Source organism: Bemisia tabaci, chromosome 1 (genome assembly GCF_918797505.1).
Source record: "Bemisia tabaci chromosome 1, PGI_BMITA_v3".
Classification (NCBI taxonomy): Eukaryota; Metazoa; Arthropoda; class Insecta; order Hemiptera; family Aleyrodidae; genus Bemisia; species Bemisia tabaci.
The window spans coordinates 14,103,061-14,123,258 of NC_092793.1; the positions used below are offsets into that span (position 1 = coordinate 14,103,061).

The following is a 20,198-nucleotide window of genomic DNA, read 5'->3' on the forward strand; positions in this document are numbered from 1 at the left end:
GAATTTTGACGCGAAGAAAAGGCTTACGGAATTATATATGGTGATGATGATGATGATGATGAAGAGGTCCATTTCCATACTAGGTACATGCTTTTCTTGTTAAGCGCTCAGCCGATAGGCAGCGCCGATAGGCAGCGCAGTATACTAGTGCTAATGCGTTTAAATGGCGCACCAGCTCATCGATGTGTAGGCTTTTTTTTTGGGGGGGGGGGGGGGTCCATTTTTAAAATAAATAAAGCTGTGAAAACTGGATTTTATGCTTTTAACGTACCTAATGCGCAGGAAGTTTCGATCGTTTGTCTATAAGAAAATTTCTTAGCGGTAGAGTAATTCTTATCGAAATTGATCGTTGAAGCCCTAAAAAAACGCGCCTGATGAGCTCAACGGTGAGCTCATTTTCGGGAAACAAAAATACGCGTTTACGGTGTCCTTGGTAACCTTTGTTTGCTATCAGCTGATGTTTTATTTCCATTTCCCAGCCAAGTCGACGGAGTTTATACGTCCTTTCTTTATTAAATACATTTACTAACACCTGAGCGCTTTTCTAATACGACAGTATTAGAACTTTCCCGCTTGTTCTTGTTTAATCTTCTCTTCAAATTATCCTAATTTCAAAGAACATTCGGTAAAATCTCCCCCCCCCCCCCCCCGAAAAGCAATTTAGTGTGGTTTTAAGTAATTTTGGCCTGATAAGATGTCATGTGGGAACTTTTTGGGTACATACCTAGGTAGACATTTTGGATAGGAAAACAACATTTTTACCTACTTTTATATCCTTTTTTGGGTGGGGTATTTCAGCAGCCCAGCATAATAATATTTTTTGATAGATTTCAAAAATATTTTCAGGGGCCTATACATATGAAAAAAATTGAATGCAGTAGAGATAATGAATAAGAAACTCTGAGTTCAATAACATAAATATAAATTTTTAATAACATAAAACACATGATCATGTGTACAAGTAGTTCAATTTAAAAGACAGATATTAGAATGGAAATGTTCAAATACACTTAGTTAAATGCGACTGAATGACTAGACTAATAACTCAGCTTTTATTTTAGGCATGTATAATTAGCACGACTGAAAGTGCTCTTTCTGATAAGAAATCAGGTTTGCATTTCCAAATGAAAAACATACTTACTAAATGAACGCTTTAGGAGTAAGGCAGAAGCTGTCAGAATAAAAATTCACTTTTGACAACAAAAAAAAAAAGGAAAGAAAATGATGTACAGGATAATCTAAACATTATTGAGAAACATTTTACCGACCGGGATCTATAAGAAATAAGATGATACAATCACGCAGGAAGTAATACACGCTGGTACCGCAATGGACTATACTTCAAAAACAATGATTTTATGATGTAACTTAGCTTCAGAAATTATCTGTGACTAATTTTCCGCACTACCATTTTTTGGTGTCCTATAAGGCGCAGTGACCTACGACTCTTTTAATTCTACACAGAGTTCACTTCAAAAAGGTCTGAAATGTGGAGATTCGGGTTTTTCTCTGGCTGACACTTTCAAATCCATGATTAGCATCATAGCTCATAAAAATATTCTTCCAGAACTTATATTTGAAATATAATTGAATATAATTGGACGTATTTCTATCAAACGGAACTATGTGCATTAAGACATGAGCCCTGATACCCCTTAGAATATGTGCATATCTGGGCTCTCGTCATAATGCACATAGCTCTGTTTGACAAAAATATGTCCAATTGAAGCGCTTGGTGCAGAAAGGGCATTTCATGGTTACAGTGTCTCGAAATCTCCACTAACATTTTATTCATTATAATTAAAGCAAATGTATGTAATTTGTTGTAACTTTTACTGAATATTCTTCATAATTTTACTGTGCTGAAAACGTACAATTTCAGAAAATTCACCCAATAAGTTCCTCTCTAAAATAAAAATTAGCACTGTAGATTCTGAAAGACTGCAACCAATAAAGGCCCTTTTTGCACTCAATGCCTTAATTAGAACGTAAACTTCCTTTCACTAGATGTTGCCAATTTGAAAAAGAGCCGTTTTACCTCTCCTGTCAGATTAATATTACTTTCAAGAAATAATAATGTAAATATTTACTATTTTTTCAGTTGGTCAGCTTAAAAAAGAGATCATAGAAAATTCCTCTGCTTTAAAATTTTAACCAAAAGAGAAATGGTTGAGAGGTCAAACATAACTAATATCATTAAGAGGCATTCAGAAGTCAGCCTCAAAGAGGCAAAATTTCGTTTTTCAAGTTGAGAAACTGTATTATAAAAAGTTAGTTTCCCTATCTACTGATACACACCTTAGAACTACAGCAATAATACAAATATTTTTTTAGGGGATAAATGTTGGGATAGGTTCATCTAACCATTTCAGCCTTTGAAACTAAACTTGCATTTACTCAGGCAGATCTAGCAAATATAATATTTCATGCAAAGCGAACTGGCAGAGCTATATGGCATTGGGAGGATAAAGACATCAAATGGCTATAAACTGTATCCCGATACAAATTTTGGCATATTTTAAACTTTTTATTTTTCGAAAACAGTACCTAATGCCTTGCATACTCCAATGGAGTGGAAGATAAGTTGAGCTGATGGAAATAAAATGAAAGAAGAAATGAAGAAGAAATTCGACCTGAAGCTAAGTGAAAGGACGATGCAGAAGAGTGGAGAGAGAACTTCAGGTCAGGTAATTTCCTGTTAACCTGTTAACTCAAAAGTAAACTTACGAATAAAATAAAATCACTTGGTCTCCTTCTTCCTTAAGAATTTAACTTAAATTCCTGTAACAACTTATCTTTAGAATTCAATTGCTTTGAATTACTTGATTCAAAATCACAAATTTCCTTCGTATATTTAATATACTTTCTAAGTTCATATTATGGTGCTTGAGTGACATTTTTTAAAATACTACATGCCTATTTATTGTATTTTCTAGTCTCATTGGAGGCACTTGGATTAAAAATGAACAATTGCTCACAACAAACACGATAATCTTCAGAGACTATCAGAGATTCTCTCTTAACACAGAGAATTTACAAAAGGTGACATTCTTAACAAAAGTAAAAAATATTTGTTTAAAAAAAATTCAAATCCAAAAAACTTTGGTCTTTAATTTGAATCGCACTTTACACACTGGAATGGTTGTTTTAAACAATCCATATGATAACCATGAGTGCAATGAAACAAGAGCATTTGCGATTGAAATTTTTTATTACATACAGTACAAATAACAGGATTGGGGATTCCTCTCTTAGCACCATTCAATGACTGTTTGAGCTGGTTGTGCAAATCTAAATAATGAGATCGTTCGGCAATCTGCAATACTTCTTGCTCGTAAACACATTTCTCGAACAGACCCATAATTAAACTACGATAATCGCCTAATGAGCCGGTCGTATGTTTCAACAACAAGTGAAACTCAGCAGCAAGATTCAGGTCAGCACTATTCAAAACCCTTTTCATTAACTTCGGTGAGTTAACTTGTACCAGGCACTGCAGCAAAGGGAGCCACGTATCTTTTGGATCTAAAACTGACGATCCACGGAGAATTAGGGAAATCAATTCCTCTGTAGCTGACTCTACATCTTTACCACTTCTTATGGCATACTGAAGTCTTTTGAAAAGTATATTAAAAGATTTCTTATAACTCCCTGCCTTTTCCCACAGAATAGCTTCTTCCATTTCTAAATTATGCTTCTGTGCTGTTTCAACACATGACTCGATGTCAGTTAGAAGGGTATCACAGTTAGCGATAATAAATTTCATAGCACTATTCGGTTCGAATTCACAGAGTAACTGAAAATACAGTGTTATAATGGGCGGTGATAGAGCCGCTTTGGCATCCATTACACCCTGCAAAAATTCAAATTGCTTTTGTTTAGTCATGGTGTGAACCATCCTTGATGTAAGTTCCACAAAATGAGTTCCAACAAAGAGTCCTGTTTTATAACCATTCACCTCTAGTAATGTATCAATGTTCTCTGATACAGCACGCTGCAGCTTGCTCTTCTCTGGTGCAACATTGAGGTAATCAAAAACGCGGGGTTTCCGACTGTCATCTAGGAGGTGACATTTTAGAACTTGTTCGTGATTACCTTGCCTTTCATAGATTTCGGCACAGACTTGATGACTGAAAAAAAAAAGCAAAAACATTAATGTAGTTAAGCTAGAGCTAATATGTTGCTGATCAGTGTTGTACTTCCAATCACTGGCAACCGCACAGCTCAACACTTGGACAGTGTTGAACAGAAAGGAACCAAGCCACATCAGCTATTATCAAATTTAACTGGGCAATTTAATTTTTTACATGAAAACGATTGTGCGGATTCTCGTGCAAATTTCAGTGAAAATTCTTCATGGTACAAAGCTAATTCATTAAAAGTTTCAAAGAAATCCAAACAAACGTTCTTGTGTAAAAAATTTAATTGCCCAGTTAAACTTGGCAATAGCTGTTGCGGCTTGGTTCCTTTCTGTTAAACTCAGCCCACTTATGAGTTCATTTTAAGTTCATTTTATTTTCCTCCAAAAATGAGAATATGAGTAAAGCTAGGAAGGACTTCTCACTGCCAACTCCCTGCTTCCTAATTATGTAATTATTAACATCCAAAATTAAATAACCATGTGGTAAAACAGTGTTAGTAATCAAATTATCTTCCCTCTGCTGTTTGCTGTTGTCTTGCTTAGAAGTGTTGTCAAGTTTACAATTTTCTTTCTCAAACATTCGGTGCGTAAAAATAGAGAATTTGCAGATATCTGAGATTTGATGGATCTCGTGTTAAAGTGGAAACTACTGAATGAACTGAACAAGAAGATACCCTTGGTTCATAAGTTGAGCAATGATTGGAGGAGATATGACAGAATGGTCTAATCTGCTAAAATACATATGTTTAAATGGGAAATGCTGCCGGATGACATCACTAGGCAGATCATTTCCTCACTTTTAAATCTATTTTTATACTATTTACCAGGAAAAAATATAAAAAATACTGTGAAATTAGCTTTTTAAGCACTTTTAGATGAGGCAATAAACAATTTGCGTACAAATCCCACATTATGTATGAAACAGCTTGTAGACCCTTAGCTTTGTGACACAACAAAAGAGTCCATAGGTTCCGAAATGTGACCAGGCAGAGGTGCATGTTTACGTGAGCCTAAGGACAGGCAGGCAATTTGAAGGTACATATTTCATTGATTTTATGTTAGAAACAGATGGGACTTTTTAAAAACTTCACTTTCAAGGGGATGATTTTACTGGTGTGTATACACCATTCAATAAAAAAAAAAAAAAGAACAATGATAATAAAAATAAAATAAAGACGTACTATCCAGCAGTTTGTGCAAGTTGCAGTATCCGCTCCTCCGGTATATGTTTCAAAGCACCAGTGCTAATGAGTTGAAGCAGGATTTGCTCTTTTTCCTCTGGAGTGCACAGTTCATCATTGGATGAGACTAATATTTCAAGGACTTGTTCAAACAGGTTCAAATCTAGCCGCAGACTACAATTGGGCCGCATGATTTCTTTAGCCAGCCAACTGAATAACCACCCAACCTGCCGAGACTGAAGATTTAAAACCAAAATAGTTATGAGTCCTGAATCTCAGCCATGAAAAAACTTGTTTTAAGTTTTAAAAAAAGTTACTAAGTTTATCTTCCTACCAAGGTTATGAAAATTAGGATTTTAATAGGGGCGGATTGTGATAAACTTATTATTTGACATTAAATATTTGGATGGGAAAATAATTGACAAAAGTTAACAAAAACAAAAATTTTGCGGGTATTAACTACAACTAATGGCCATTTGGACATATTTCTATCAAACAGACCTATGTGGCGGTGAGAAATATGGGGTGTGCTCGTTAGTTCTCTGGCCGTAAGAGTGAATGAAAATAATGAAGCGCCAGTGGCATCAGCAGCAATGATGAAGCCTGGGCGAGAGGGGACGCCGGGGGGGGGATCATCGTCGGGGCGCTTTAGCTCATGAGCCCTGTCCACAACGCTCTCGTGCCATGCCTGCGGCTCATGAACCCCGCATTCAGTAGGCACATAGGTCTGTTTGGTAGAATGTAAAATCCCGCTTTTCCAATTCTTCAAAAGGAATCACGCCCTCTTTCACATTGCTTCTTATGCAGCTTTCTAGAGCACACCCCATATTTCTCACCCCCACATAGGTCTGTTTGGTAGAAATACGTCCATTTAATCCTTGAAGCTTAAGACTATGATGAAATGAAATAATTTGTGTTTAATTTCCAAAAACTGCTACTTAAAGAAGTTTCGTAAAAGATTAAGTAGAAGTTCAGAGAAATGAATTCATGATGAGTAATCAATGAATTTCTCAATTTTGAATTCTGATTTTCTGCTTCATGAGCATTTCTGTAGACACATGCAAAAATCAAGCTGATACAACTACATACCTTGGAGCTATTTTCATGGAGAGTAATAGAAATTAGAATGTCGACTAAACGCTGAAGTAGTTGAACGGAGAGGTAAGAGTCTTGAAATGCCATTGACAGAGCATTCAAAAACTCTTTAGTGTTGAAATCTAGGAACAGTCGCAAGTATGGATAAGTTTCTTCTGACTCATCTGCATTTATTGTATGTTGACTACACAGGAACTGAAAAACACGAGATCGGACCGTCGCACATTTTGACTCTTCAATGTCACCATTTGGATAGCCCCTGCCTGAGAGACAGCAACTTATGTACACTAAACATTTATTTCCTAACCGGATTGCTTCCTCACTCCGCTCACCATCTGCGAAGTTATGAAAAGAAATTTTGAGTATACAAGATGCGCACACAAATTACACATAATATGCAGATGTATGATACCTGCTAAGATTTTAAAAAAATCAGGGGATTCGGCTAATGAAGTCATGTTATAGGATGAGGATATGGACGGAGGTCCTCCTGCTTCTGATGACAATTTTGAAGAACCTTGACACATGTGTACAAATTGGAAGAAGCATGTCCAAACGACCCATTCTTGATGAGGTCTCCATAAGTGGGACTTTCCACTGGAAAAAGGTCCTTAGTCCAAAGAAAACTCAAAATTGAGTATTTGAAACCACTGCATTGAGGGGTCTGCTATACTTCCATCCTAAGGAAGAACGCTGTATGAACCTTTAGGCATTGTCATATTTCCTTCAACATAAAACAAATTTATTGGGGAAAATTGTGTATATTATTCTTCAAATTTTTCAGACAATTTCGTTCAAAATATCTGAAAATTTCAAAGAAAAATATGCATATTTTTACTTAAAAATACATGTTTTATCCGGGGAAATTTGGCAACTCTCGAATGTTTACACAGCACTTTTCCTTAGCACTGCAGTATAAAAATTCTTTGATTTAAAAAAAAAATAACACGAGTTATGGTGGTTTAAGGTTTGCAACTCAAAAAACATAATTCGAGGAATAGCTGGATAAAATTCTGATCTGCCACGTTCGGGGTACAAAATAATCAGATTTAAATGCAACTTTACATCGTGTATTGGCACGGAAATGAAGGAAACCTCTTGCCATGGATGGTCACAGACAATTTTAGCATTAGTATTCATATATATCAACCGTTTTGCTCCAAAGAATTTTTGCTTTTGAAAACGTAAATTAAAAAATGAAAAAATAAAAACTGTTTCCAAATTTCTGCTTTATGGGAAACCATAATGAACATATAACTCAATTACCAGAGCTTAGCATTCTTTGCAATTGGGGTAACAATTCTTGTAGCGGTGTCGTGTAATCATTCATGGCTTGATTCCAGACTGAAATAAGAGCGTCATAAAGCTGGTGACTGCGACATTGTTGTAGAACCTGTTCGATGTCCAGAGATGAGACATTGACATTTACTATGCATTCTTCCATGGCCTTGAACAAAAAAAAAAAAAAAGTTCTGATTTACGACTTCAACTGGGAGACTTAGCTTTACAGATTTCATCTTCCAGAACTAACATTTTCTGCATGTAACAATAATAAATTCGTTCACTTCTATAACTTTTAATGACCAATCTGTTGATATATGTACTTGCTCTTTTTGAGAAAGACACCATACCATTGATATGGTGAAATATACTGGTGTGTCTTTGTTGACAAGAAAATTATTAACCTTGCTGCTTGATCATTAGCCCGCCTGTTTCGATTAAAAACCTATTTCAAACCAGCTTAATCTTACATCCAAAAGTAAACAATGAAATGCAACAGCCAATCGTCTAAATACTAACCTTCCGGTTCATGAATTTTCTGCCACGGATTCTTAATGTTTAATGCAGAGGGGCTGCACTAGATCGGAATTCCTTGGGGGAAAAAACTTCGGGTGAGACACAGAATGGATGTCAATTTCCTTTTGCTTATACATAATGCATTAACACTGAGCTCGATATAGTACCCATTCAATGGAGCATGTTTTAAAAATTAATACATAGAATTTATGAATACAAAGAAGGATTTTCGCTCTGAATGATAAGATAAAAAATTTGAATGTAAAAGATGTTTTCGCTGCTCCAAAAAGGGGGGAAAACAAGTAGCAAAAGCTACCTACTGAGGGGGCTGCGCCCCTCCCCCGACCCCCCTTTCAAATTATACATATATGTGAGACTTTCAGTATCATATAAGTCGTGCGGCGACATGCCTGATGAAATGCGAAAATTAAAATTATCGAATTATATGATGAGTTGATACAGGCACTACCTAGAAATTTTGAAATATTTATGATTGATATTTTGATTGCTTTAATGCACAATAGTGGTTAAAGCAGCATTTTTGTGTTGTGAAATCTACATTGAAATATTGCAGTCACTTTTTTTGGCAATTTAATTGTTAAATCAGCAATTTAATTTTTTCCGTGTTGCTTTCATTGAGGCTTAAAATTTTTTGAATGAAAAAAAAACAAGCATGAAATAGGACTCAGCATAGTGGTTACAGTGACCGCCTGTTTTACTATGGCCAAAATGCAGGGTCTTATTTTATCCTTACTGTTTTTCATTCATAAAACTTGAAAGTCTCAATTAAAGCAAAGCTATGTCCAATCACAGCTAGGTATTTTTGTTTAGAGACTGCACATCCCAACTTCTCCCACTTTTTCAGCCAAATTATTTTTTTTGGGCTAGATTTTGGTTGGTGCAGTAATGCTCATGGTTATTTTTGGAAGGCTATGATGATAAAACCTACATTTTCCGATGGTATTTTATCAGCATAGTCAAATCAACCACGACTTCAATTATAGATAATTCCATTTAGCAAAATTGAGCTGAAAGGCACACGTAAGGGTTCTTGAAAGTTGAAGTCATAGCTCAACATTAGGTATAGGGTTGGTTCAAATAACTTTTAACATGTTTTAGACTTTTTTTCTTACCGCAGACCCTGAGAAACAACTTAAATTCGAGGAAAATAAAGCCTTAAATGTTCATACCCTTTAACTATCAGAACTCACTAGACCACATTATATTCATGAAAAATAAATTTAAAGAACATCGCTGTGAAAAGTTGATTTTCCTTAGATTTAGCACTTTCTGTATGGTCTTTAAGGTAATGACAAAAAGTGCTAAATCGAAGGAGAACTCAACTTTTGACAGTGATATTCTTTAAATTAATCATGAATTTAATGTAGTCTAGTGAGTTCTGACAAATAAAAAACATTGAAAACTTTTAGTTCCATGAATTGAAGTTGTCACTTAGGGTCTATTAACGCTAAGGAAAAAAATTCTAAAAGTTGTTTGAACCAACCCTATAAAATTCTCCCAGAGGATTCACTTTCAAACCGTAATAATTAATCAACATAAACATCAACCATTACTAAATCATCAAAGATCCCATTGGACGAAATTGAGCTGAAAGGCACCAGTTTGGATTCTTGAAATTTTGGCCACAGTTGGTTGCTTATTTACGCTATTAAACCGTGAATTTTCAACAGTGACTCGATAATAAAGAATGCCATACGGCGAAATTTAGCCGAAAGGTACCAGTGTGGGTTCTTTACATTTTGGTCACATTTGATTGCTAGGTGCTACGAAACCATGGCTAAATGATCGGAAATTCCATTTGGAAAAATTGGGCCAAAATGCACCGATATCAATACTTCACATGTTACTTGGTTCCTCTAAAATTCTCCTCGTGGACTTAGCCTGAAAGTGTGAACATTTTTTAGCCTCCAGCAAAATCTAGAGTCTATACGGCTTTGCCGCACAACTAAAAAGAAATAAATACATACACACCTGCCATCTATGTGTCATTTCTAGGTATTCAACTAACTTTTGCATTATTGCCGGAGAGACATTTCGAATTTTACCATCTTGGATGAATCCTTCAATGCTTTGAAGAAAGATATTTCTAGGTACTGTGCTATGTTCCACCCCATTCCAAACTTGTTGAAAAAGCAGATCCCTGAAAAGATAAAGGCAATAAAATCACATCCTTTACCATTGAGAATGAAATGTAAAGACATGAGAAACAAAAGAGTTAGGCATTAAAATAACTTGAATTTAATATTAAACATTTCCTTTGTTGCAAGTAGTCCAAATGGAATGCATTTAATGAAAGGGAACCGACTAAAATACTAAGTTTTTAAAATTATGCAATTTCTTTACAGAAATAAAATTTACATGATCATTTACCTTTAAACATAACAATGTTCTGATAGAAAAACAAGACTTATTTGCTGTTCTAATCATTTATTTTTGAAAAATATGAGGATGCATGATTTGCGTTATTGAGTTGGTTCTTCTTTGTTAAATGCAATCCAAATGGTTAACCCTGTTCTTGCAGGCTAGTTACTCCTTTAATTTAGACCTGCGGGTAGATTGTTGAATCATTATCAAATGATCCGGGTCGAGACATCCCTATCTTAGCAGTGTTAATTATCAATTAGGGTAATTCGTCAAAAATTCAACACTCCAAACGCTGGGGTCAGCATTACCTGAGGCTATCAAACTTGAGTCACCACAACTAGCAGGCCGTTAATAAACATTTGGCTGCATTACAAGGGACTGATTGCATTTCTCGATTTATTTGTCATGCTTTTAATGAGTCAATGGCACGACAAAAGAGTTTGATTGATACAATCAACGGTTCATAAAATCAACACTATAGATGGATCATAAACTGATCATTGCATGGGTCAGGGATTTGTGATTTGAGTTCTCTGTCTTTACAAGGAACATAAATGTGGGACACGGGCAGAATCTACACTGGTAATGAGAGGATTAGAGAAGCAGTTACATGCGATTTTTTGTCCAATCACCTATGTTCCGTTCACCTATTTTTGAAGACTGTTGGTGAGTTGAGACATTGGGTGTGAGAATGACGATTCTCGATTGCGCCACTATTTTAGGTCCTAATGAATCTAATTGGTAATTTTTGAGAATTTTTTAATGAATTTTTGGACAAATTTGGAGAAGTGGTGAAATCATGAAGAATATTTGGATCGCATTCAAAGGAACCAGCGCGAATACAGTGTTGTAAAAATGTTGCTTCTTCTTAATTATCTAAAAAATCTCCCAGAATAGCAAATAGTTTTGGCTTCCCACCAAAAGCTTGTTAATTTTAAAGGAAAATAAGTGTGTAAATTTTAATACTGTGCATATATTAGGTATTTTTAAAAGAAAAGGAGAAGTTGCATGATTTTGAAAACACTATAATTGCACTGGTTTCTCCATGCTAAGTGCGATCCATTTAGTATCAATTTCAATGAAACGTATGCATTCACTATCCTCACAATGAACAATATATTAGTGGAGGTACTGAAACACCATAACCGAGAGGTGCCTTTCTTGAACCTGGCCTCAATTGCCTAGAAATAGTTATAAAATATTCCTTTTAGCAAGGAGCGACTTACTCGCATTGAAGATGGATGCAATGTTCAATTATCACAGGAAGATTTTCTTGGTACATTAATGCATTATTGTCATGTAATACTGCATTGATATAGGTTGTTAACATTTCATGAACCTGAAAAAATTTTGAAAAAGACAAATGATTTATGCTCAAAGTGAAATACATCTGGAAAAATATATAATAAAAGTATGGACGATTAAACTAGGATTAAGAGGCTACTTTAAAAATTCAAACTAGAAAATTCGGTGCTAAAATCTTAGTACAAAATAAACATTTCCAGATTAGTCGGACAATTGATGGTTGGCTGCATTGCCATATGATCTGACAAGAGAAATATACCTAACACGTCCATTCAAAAATTATGATGAAAAGATGTTGTACCTTCTGCCAGATAAGTTTTTTTCGTTGTTTGCGATGACCACTTAGACCAAGGACTCCTTTCCCTCTTTCTTCTAAAAAGTCGATTCCTAATCGAAGGGCTGCTGCATACCGATTCTGCAAAAGACAGACAATTACAATTTCTTATGAATAGATTTTAGAGGGAAACAGCTTTATGACTGAGATTGAATAACATATTACATATTACAGTCTCTATAAAATGTTGGAAGTTTTCAATTAAAAAAATGATTGAATTTGGCGAAAATTTAAGTACGGTAGAAACTGCATATAACGACACAAGTTCATGACAGAAAACCTCTTATAACGTTATTTTTGCACAGTCCCATTACTTTGCCCGAAAGAACAATATAAAAAATTCCTGCATACATCAAAAACGCTTATTTCGGAAAACCGCTTACGACAACAAACATTTTGGTCCCAAAACCGCTTGTAACGTAACATTCAGCCGATCCCGATGCATTCCGTTATAAATGTGGTTTCTACTGTAAAACTAGCATGGATAATATCCGTGCTGAGTAGAACATACCTCAATTTTGTAAAAAGACTTAGGGAGATGTAACAGTTCTTTCAGTTAAAAAGAAGGAAAAAATTATGATAGGGCACACGCACACAAAAGAGGGATACATTCTGTTATTTCGACAGAAGAGAAAGAAAATAAAGAAGAGATAATATTTGACATACCTGCTCTAACAAATTATTTAAACGTTCCAGCCAGCTACGAGTGCTTATGACATGAAAGGAGCGCATGCCTAGGAACAAAACCTGATTGCCAAAACTTTTAATTGTATTGTAACATGCCCTTTCGCCTGCAAGAGCCTGCAATATAAAATTTAATTTGCCAGCTCAATAGGAGAGAAAAATTGAATTAGAATTACACTTCAACAGTGTACAAAAGTCAACATATCGAAACCTGGGAAAGACTGTCTTACGTATAAGTTCACGGATAACTTTTGTTTGGAATGATGAAAGTGTCATTAGAATCCTTACATGTATGTTGTGATTAAAATAACATTCACAAGGATCATGAAATATAAGTTTATACTTAAATTTCATAATATATAAATATAGCTAAATAGCTACTTTTTTCTGGAAAAATAAGGGATTTTGCTGTGAACTTGGCAGAAAGATCTGCCAATTTCTGTGATGTGTCAACAGGTGTTCTTTAGATATTAACTTTTGGTGATATGACTTGATTTTTTCGTCACCAAGCATTAAGATTGAGTTGCCAAATTAACTTCTGAAAAGAAATGTAAGAATTCAAAAGATGGAAGTTTTATTTACTTAAAATTTTTTGGAGCGAAGTAGTATAAAAATGGCAGAAAAGCTAGTCTTGCGAACATACCATGGCTTTGCTGACGTTGCCCCCTGTGCAAAGACCTTTGAAATGACTAGAGTTATAAACTAGACTGACACAAGATAGATCTAAGGTTTCTAGCTCTTCTTGACTGCGAATGTCTATGAGATGAAAACGCTCTTGTGTATCAACAGTTGCTAATATCCGTGCATTCAACCAATGGCATGCTAGGAGAGAATATCCTAAGTTGAGCTGTTCTAGGACTGTGCAATGAATTCGACCACTTGCCAGGACATTGATCTGAAAAAGGAAACAGTAAAACTCATTAAAGACTATGGCGAAAAGAACTGTTCATATGAGCTTTATAGTTTTACCACGAAGATTACATTTGAGCAACAATTCTACAGAGAGAGTGCGGAAAGATGAGGTGGATTTCTTCACCATATTTTTGTGGCACGTTGAAAAGTGAAGTACATTTTAAGAACTCGAGATTGATTAACGTAAATGATCTAAGCAATGAGTTTGATATGTATAGCACTCCCAAGCATACAGAATTTTTTCAAGATTTTAAAATGCCTCAAGTCATCTCGCTTGTAGAAGACTTGTCGACATTCTATCATAGACATCAGTGCTTCTTTCTGTAAAACAGCAATTCAAGGGGGCAAAAAACTCATTCCAAGCAAATTTTCCCCTTAAAGATACTCTGCTTCAAGCAACACTAGTTACAACCATCAGGAGGACGACTGCACATGCGTTTTGTGTCGGTGGCTTCAGCATAGTGTCAATAGCTTCGTTGATAATCTGAAAGATGATTTATGTTCACACTCACTTTCATCCGTTGAACCCAGTAAAAGACCTGAGTCCATTATGATGTCTGGTTACTGGGTAGAATTTCAATGTAGCAACTCTGCTAACTTTGAAAACATTGAGGCAGTTTGATAGTAGAATTACAAAAACAAAGAATTCAATTACTATGATTCAGAATTTCTATTCCGTTTATTTCCTTCAAAATAGGTTACCATTTTTTTCATGAGACTTCCAGCGAATATGCTTAGGTGGACACATGTATCACACAAAATTCCGTCTAATAATGATGATTGGTGATTATGTTGAAGAGGATTACTTTTCAAACAAGCAATTTTTTGTTACAGCTAAAAAGCCGCAAGATTATTTAAAAAACTCGAGTTCCTTTATCCTACTTTTCAATCATTATTATATTGACAATTTATCATTCTAACTAAAATCAAATTGAACACACAAGAATGTTTCAATCAAGTATTGACTGCAAGTAAAAAAAACATTATTACAAAGAAGTTGTACTGAGTGTAATGGTGAGAAAAAATTAAAAGGAATAATTACATGATAAAAATGAATGGTTGAATCTCGAGCAAAAGCCAAAACAGGGTCGATGACATGAGAGGAATCATTGAGTTGAATAACTACAAACTGCCATGTTAAAAGCGGGAGATTTGCTGGACTTGCGCTGACAGAGTGAGTAAGAAGGAGCCTTGTATTTGGGCGAATGCATACTAAAATAACCTGCAAAAACATAAAATATAATGAGGATTTTGTTTTGTTCGTAAAAAGAGTAAAGACTATATATATTTTTCATTATCAAACTAAACTGGTCATGATGTAAATAAGATACAAATAACTCCGTTGTTAGTAAATTCCTTTTAATTTAACTTTACAACATGTACAATGTGTGTATTTCTTATTTTGTAGAGGGTCACGAAGAAGCTTAACTAGGATAACTAAGTAAAGTGGACAACTTTAAGGAACAAAAATGAAAAACTACTAAACTGGACTACATACTTGATCTGTAGAATAGTTAGTAAAGATAGTAAAAAATTTGAGAATTTTCGAGATTTTGAGGTCTAACAAGCTCGGCATTAGCTTGATTGAGCCATTTTTGAGGCAAGGACGGCTCCAGTCCTGGAACTTTTTGAAAACACCTCATACAGTTCTAGAAGATTCAAATGTTTCTTTCCTTTCTTTTCAATCCTTTAGATTAACTGACTACTAGACAAGGTGGGAATTTAAGCATTGAGTTTGGTGTTTTCTCTTCAAAATTTGGCATACAAAAAAATTTGTACAACAAAAATTACTGAAAGTAACTCCTACCCAAGATATTAATGTTTTTCAATGGATAAATTCAACCTTCCTGCTCATAAAAAAACAACAATCTACTTGAGTTAAACTGCACACTAAACGTTACCATGACAGTTGCGCAAATCGTGTTTAAGGTGAAATTTTGAAGAGGAAACATACACCAGAGTGCTTTCATTTGTACTTTGTCTAGTGGTCCTTTGGCAGACAAAATTCTCAACAGAAGAGACAATAAACTGGGAGAAAAATATGTACCTTAGATAGAGTTGCCATGGCAACTAGGATAGAACCATGAAGAGGATGCGTGGTGAGAGCTTTCAAGCGTAGAGGTTCGATGCAGCACACCTCGCCACGACTTCCAGAAAATATGCACCTCGAATCAACGCTGCGGATGCCAAGAGTGCGCTTGAAACTCAATTCAAAAACAGAGCCTCCACTGTCACTGCACACAGCTAGATTTGGATTATCTGTGAACTGATTTCAGAACAAATAAGAACAAATTTGGGGAGAGCAGTTAGAAAAAAATGATCAAACAAGAAAACAATAGCAGTGTCCTCTGTGAAAGTCCCCAGATCAGTATCTGGAATATTGTATGTGAAAAGCAGGTATAGGATTGGTCCCAAAACGCTGCGTTAAGGGACGCTCACAAAGATAGCCCTTGAGAGCAGAGTGCGAACCTTCATAGCAAACCAAGATTTTTTTTTTCCAAGTTAGCAATTTATGAGAGGGAAATTTTCACTTAATGACTGCTGAAACATTTGACGTCAGATTAAATTCCTGTGAGATGACTCTTAAAAAATGCCAAAATAAAAATACGCTTCACCATAAACAGTATTTCAAAAGCCACTTTTCTTCAGAGGTTTTGACTGGGGCCCCAAGAAAGTAGATTTTCTTTTCGAAACCTCTTTTTTCAAGATAAAATTCTATAAATCTGTAAACAATACTTATCTTTCATACCTTGACATGAAGAACAGCTGTTGCAGGAGTGTGAACTTGATTCATTGTGCGTAAAACTTTCCCGTCCGCAACATCACACATAAGAATCAAGCCTCGTGCATAGCCAATCAGCAGTCTGGAGCAGTTGTGATTAAAGTCAAGAGCAGATACAGATCCTTGTTCCTCATTGCCTTCGTGACACCAGCGTAGAGTTTGTGCCGAGTCAAAAACAAGAACTAAACCATGCGATGTACCAACAGCTATCATGGAGGAGACAGCCATGACAGTTGGCCGTCCTGCGTTTACTCTCTCCTAGAAATAAATGATTCAGAATGGGTCAGTTTAGCTTAGAGGAAGGTAGACATTTAAATACATGATTCCTCGCCTGCTATTGGGCACTCTAAAATAAATAATTGATGTCTCATATTTAATGTAGGATTGGTTACTCTTTTGATTTACTTTATTCAATTTTATATGATAGCCTTAAATGCTTCATCAATTCCATTCCAGAAAACTAATCAGGTTTCGAGATACATAAAAAAAATCTGGAAGCATTTTTTGCTTTCCTGCTCTCTAAAGAGAATTAAACCTTTCCAACAGTTTATCCCAGAAATAAATTATGGGTATAGAAAATACAATACTTACACATGCTGACTTGAGTTGTGACGATATGGCTTTCAGGATGATATGTCTCAGAATATGGTCATAGTGCCTACTCTCTGTGAAATTGAAGAGTCCAGTCTTTGATGGTGTGTCTTTAAGGCTTCCAAAGCTACTTATGGAGGCAGTATCACTTCCACATCCTCCAGTTCCAAATCCTTGGTTCTAATTTCAATGAGATGATAGAGAAAAAAAATGACTTTAGGGACGAAAACAAAATTAAGTGTATAAATGATTTATTATTCAAATTTGCACAACAAACATCTACTACCAAATACCTTGACCAGAAATAGAGAACAAGGAATTTTTAGACAACTGGGGTTAACAGTAGGAAGTACCGAGGTCTGGTTTTTTTAGGAAGAAATACAATGTGAACATTAAATGTGCTTATTAATACTTACTTTTTTAATTTACTGTCAACCCAATTGAGATTATGTTTGTGGGGGCTTGAAAATCAAAGCATTTTAAAAAAATCATGCCATGGATAATTTGAGAATCTATTCATGATAAGTAATACTTGGCTAGGTATACTTAATTAAAAATTAAAGCATCCTTTGCACCTGTTGCACTATCGCCGCTGAAGAGAGAGGGCAGCGGACCCTCCGAAAAGTCATCCGGACAAATAATTAAGTAAGGAAAGTTTGAGTTTTTAAATTTTTAGCGATTTTATTCTTTATTTAAGTGTACTTTCCTCGTTTTTTGGCCTTATTTTCAGTATCATTTTAACTGGATAATTGATTGAGATAAAAACATTTCACTGTAGGTAACACAACATTAATACAATAGAGACCAATAAAAGAGGTAAATGATGTGTCTGATTTTTTAATGCAACTTACTAAGCCATTAGATAGGGAAAGAATTAAACATCCTCAAGACATGATCCCTTATCAAAATTTCACACTGAACACATAGAAAAAATTAAAAACTTCCAAAATTCACACAGTGGTAAAAAATTAACAAACAGTTCCATTGGTTCCAACTTCTTGTACAAATACCAAAATGAAAATGAAACGTTAAAGTAACCTTCCAAAAAAATTATTCCACCCAAAAATGTGTTAAATACAGAGATTAGTTTAGTCCTTGATTTTACTTGGTTTTTTTTTTTTTTTTTTTTTTTTTTTTTTTTGGGGGGGGGGGCAGGAATTATGAATTATCTAATATGCTTGAAAAATTCAATTTTTTCATTTTTTATTGTGAGTTAAAGTTGGACATTCTTAATGTTTTCACCAAGCTCTACTTGAAATTTTAATGAAATATCTTGTCTTGTGGTCTTCAATTTTGTCCCCTGTTCAGTGGCCCATTAGGTAGCATTCCCAGGTACTTAGAGGGACACCAATACGGTTCTGAGATTTAACTTACTTCTGCTGCCAAGTAGTCAGACAGTTCATCTTCGCTCATTAAGGAATTTTGGTCATTGTTTAGGATACTTTCCAGAGTCGGAGTCTCTTCAACTGCGGGTATATTATACTCCTCATCATCGATCTGTAAATTGATAAAATGGATTAAACTACAACTGGACGTCTTATCATATACTACATTCATATTAAGAACGATGATGATCAGGTATAGGTACGTACGTCTTCTTTCTTCCTATTATTTATTCGAGAGTTGTTTTCAAGTTAGCAATAAGCATAACTAAATAAAAAACCACTCTAAATAGGATAAAGAAGGAAATTTACCACTGATTGATTCAAGTATGTTAACTTAGACAGGAGAAAACTGACAGTGAGGTCGGAGAAATTTTGAATGGCTGGGTAAGTTTAAAATGGAATAATCCTTACACATCAGTGAAGGGCAACTTACTCATCATGTCATGGGGAAATAAAACAGACACAGAGCGCACAACTTAATTAATACAAAGCTGATCAAAGAATTGCATGTTACAAAAGATCAAGAAAACAGGTCTATGATAGTAGAAATGCCCAAAGAACAACCCCCTTCTTGTTAATAATCAAAATCCATTCATATCCCCATGGCCCAATTATTGAAACCATGTCAGCACGACAAGAAAAAAAAGGCCCTATTTTGACCATGCAATAAAGCACATCTCTATGTTTTATCGGGCTGCTTTAAACTTTCAATAATCGGCCCGCTGCTGTTAATGAACAGAAATAACAAGATGCTTGAACATTTCAAGTGACATGTGCAACAAGATAAATCATTTTGTTGCATCTTGCTACCACTATGAGATTACTAATAAAATAATCAGAAATAATCATAATCATAATAATGAGAGTGAAATTTGTGCTTGGCGCCATTATAAGCAAAGAGTAGAGGAGAGGAGAGAGCAACAGAGCATAATCATGGAGTCAGAGCGAGCTTCATGCACGCTCCACCAGCTACTCCCGCACCCGCTCCGAAGAAGAAGATACGGAGGCCCTGCTCGCCTGCTCATCGTAGGGGGTCTTTGCCTGCAAAAACGCTCAATCGTCTGTCTGGTTCAGTGAGAAAATTAAGTATGGGGGCTGATTAGCATGACTAATTGTGAAAAGGGAATAGAAAAGAGTTGGTTGCATGAGCTTCTTGCTTGTGCCGAGAGAGTAAAAACGGATTTTCATTAGATACTAGAAAGCAACTGACCATACAAGAAACTGGACATTACTTACAAGGAACAAGAAATCAAAAAAATTTGAAAAAATGAAAGACAAATACAGACATACCTCCGAGAAGTCTAGGTTCAATGGATCAAATTTACTTGTCGAATCCCCTGATTCACTCATGGCTTATCCAAGTTCAACTGATTTCCATAGGACCAAAGAAAGATTTTCTAAAACTAATTAAACCAAACATGCAAGAGGCAATCAGCACAGTCACAAGATAAATGCAGTTTTGTAGAAACGAAGCGATATGGTAAGAATTCCAATTGTTGAAAACCTTACAATACAACTGATAATGCATGTTGTTGTTGATTATCAATATAGACACACTGGCCATACAGAGGTAACGAAGAAGGTAGTGGTCGGGTACTACGAGATA

At 35.3% G+C, this 20,198-nt stretch overlaps 1 protein-coding gene across 1 annotated transcript; it reads right to left on the reverse strand.

Annotated features, from left to right (window-relative positions):
* Window positions 1–905: 905 nt before the first annotated feature.
* On the reverse strand, window positions 906–20,129 carry Vps8 (vacuolar protein sorting 8). Its single transcript, XM_019054194.2, has 15 exons — window positions 19,883–20,129; window positions 18,582–18,704; window positions 17,208–17,387; window positions 16,584–16,874; window positions 15,882–16,100; window positions 14,877–15,056; window positions 13,566–13,817; window positions 12,905–13,039; window positions 12,206–12,319; window positions 11,826–11,938; window positions 10,207–10,375; window positions 7,684–7,864; window positions 6,412–6,752; window positions 5,323–5,558; window positions 906–4,130 (listed from the first exon to the last, which is right to left on the reverse strand). Exons 1-15 carry the CDS (start codon window positions 19,940–19,942, stop codon window positions 3,110–3,112), a joined length of 3,615 nt encoding a protein of 1,204 aa, XP_018909739.2. The 5' UTR covers window positions 19,943–20,129; the 3' UTR covers window positions 906–3,109.
* Window positions 20,130–20,198: the final 69 nt, after the last annotated feature.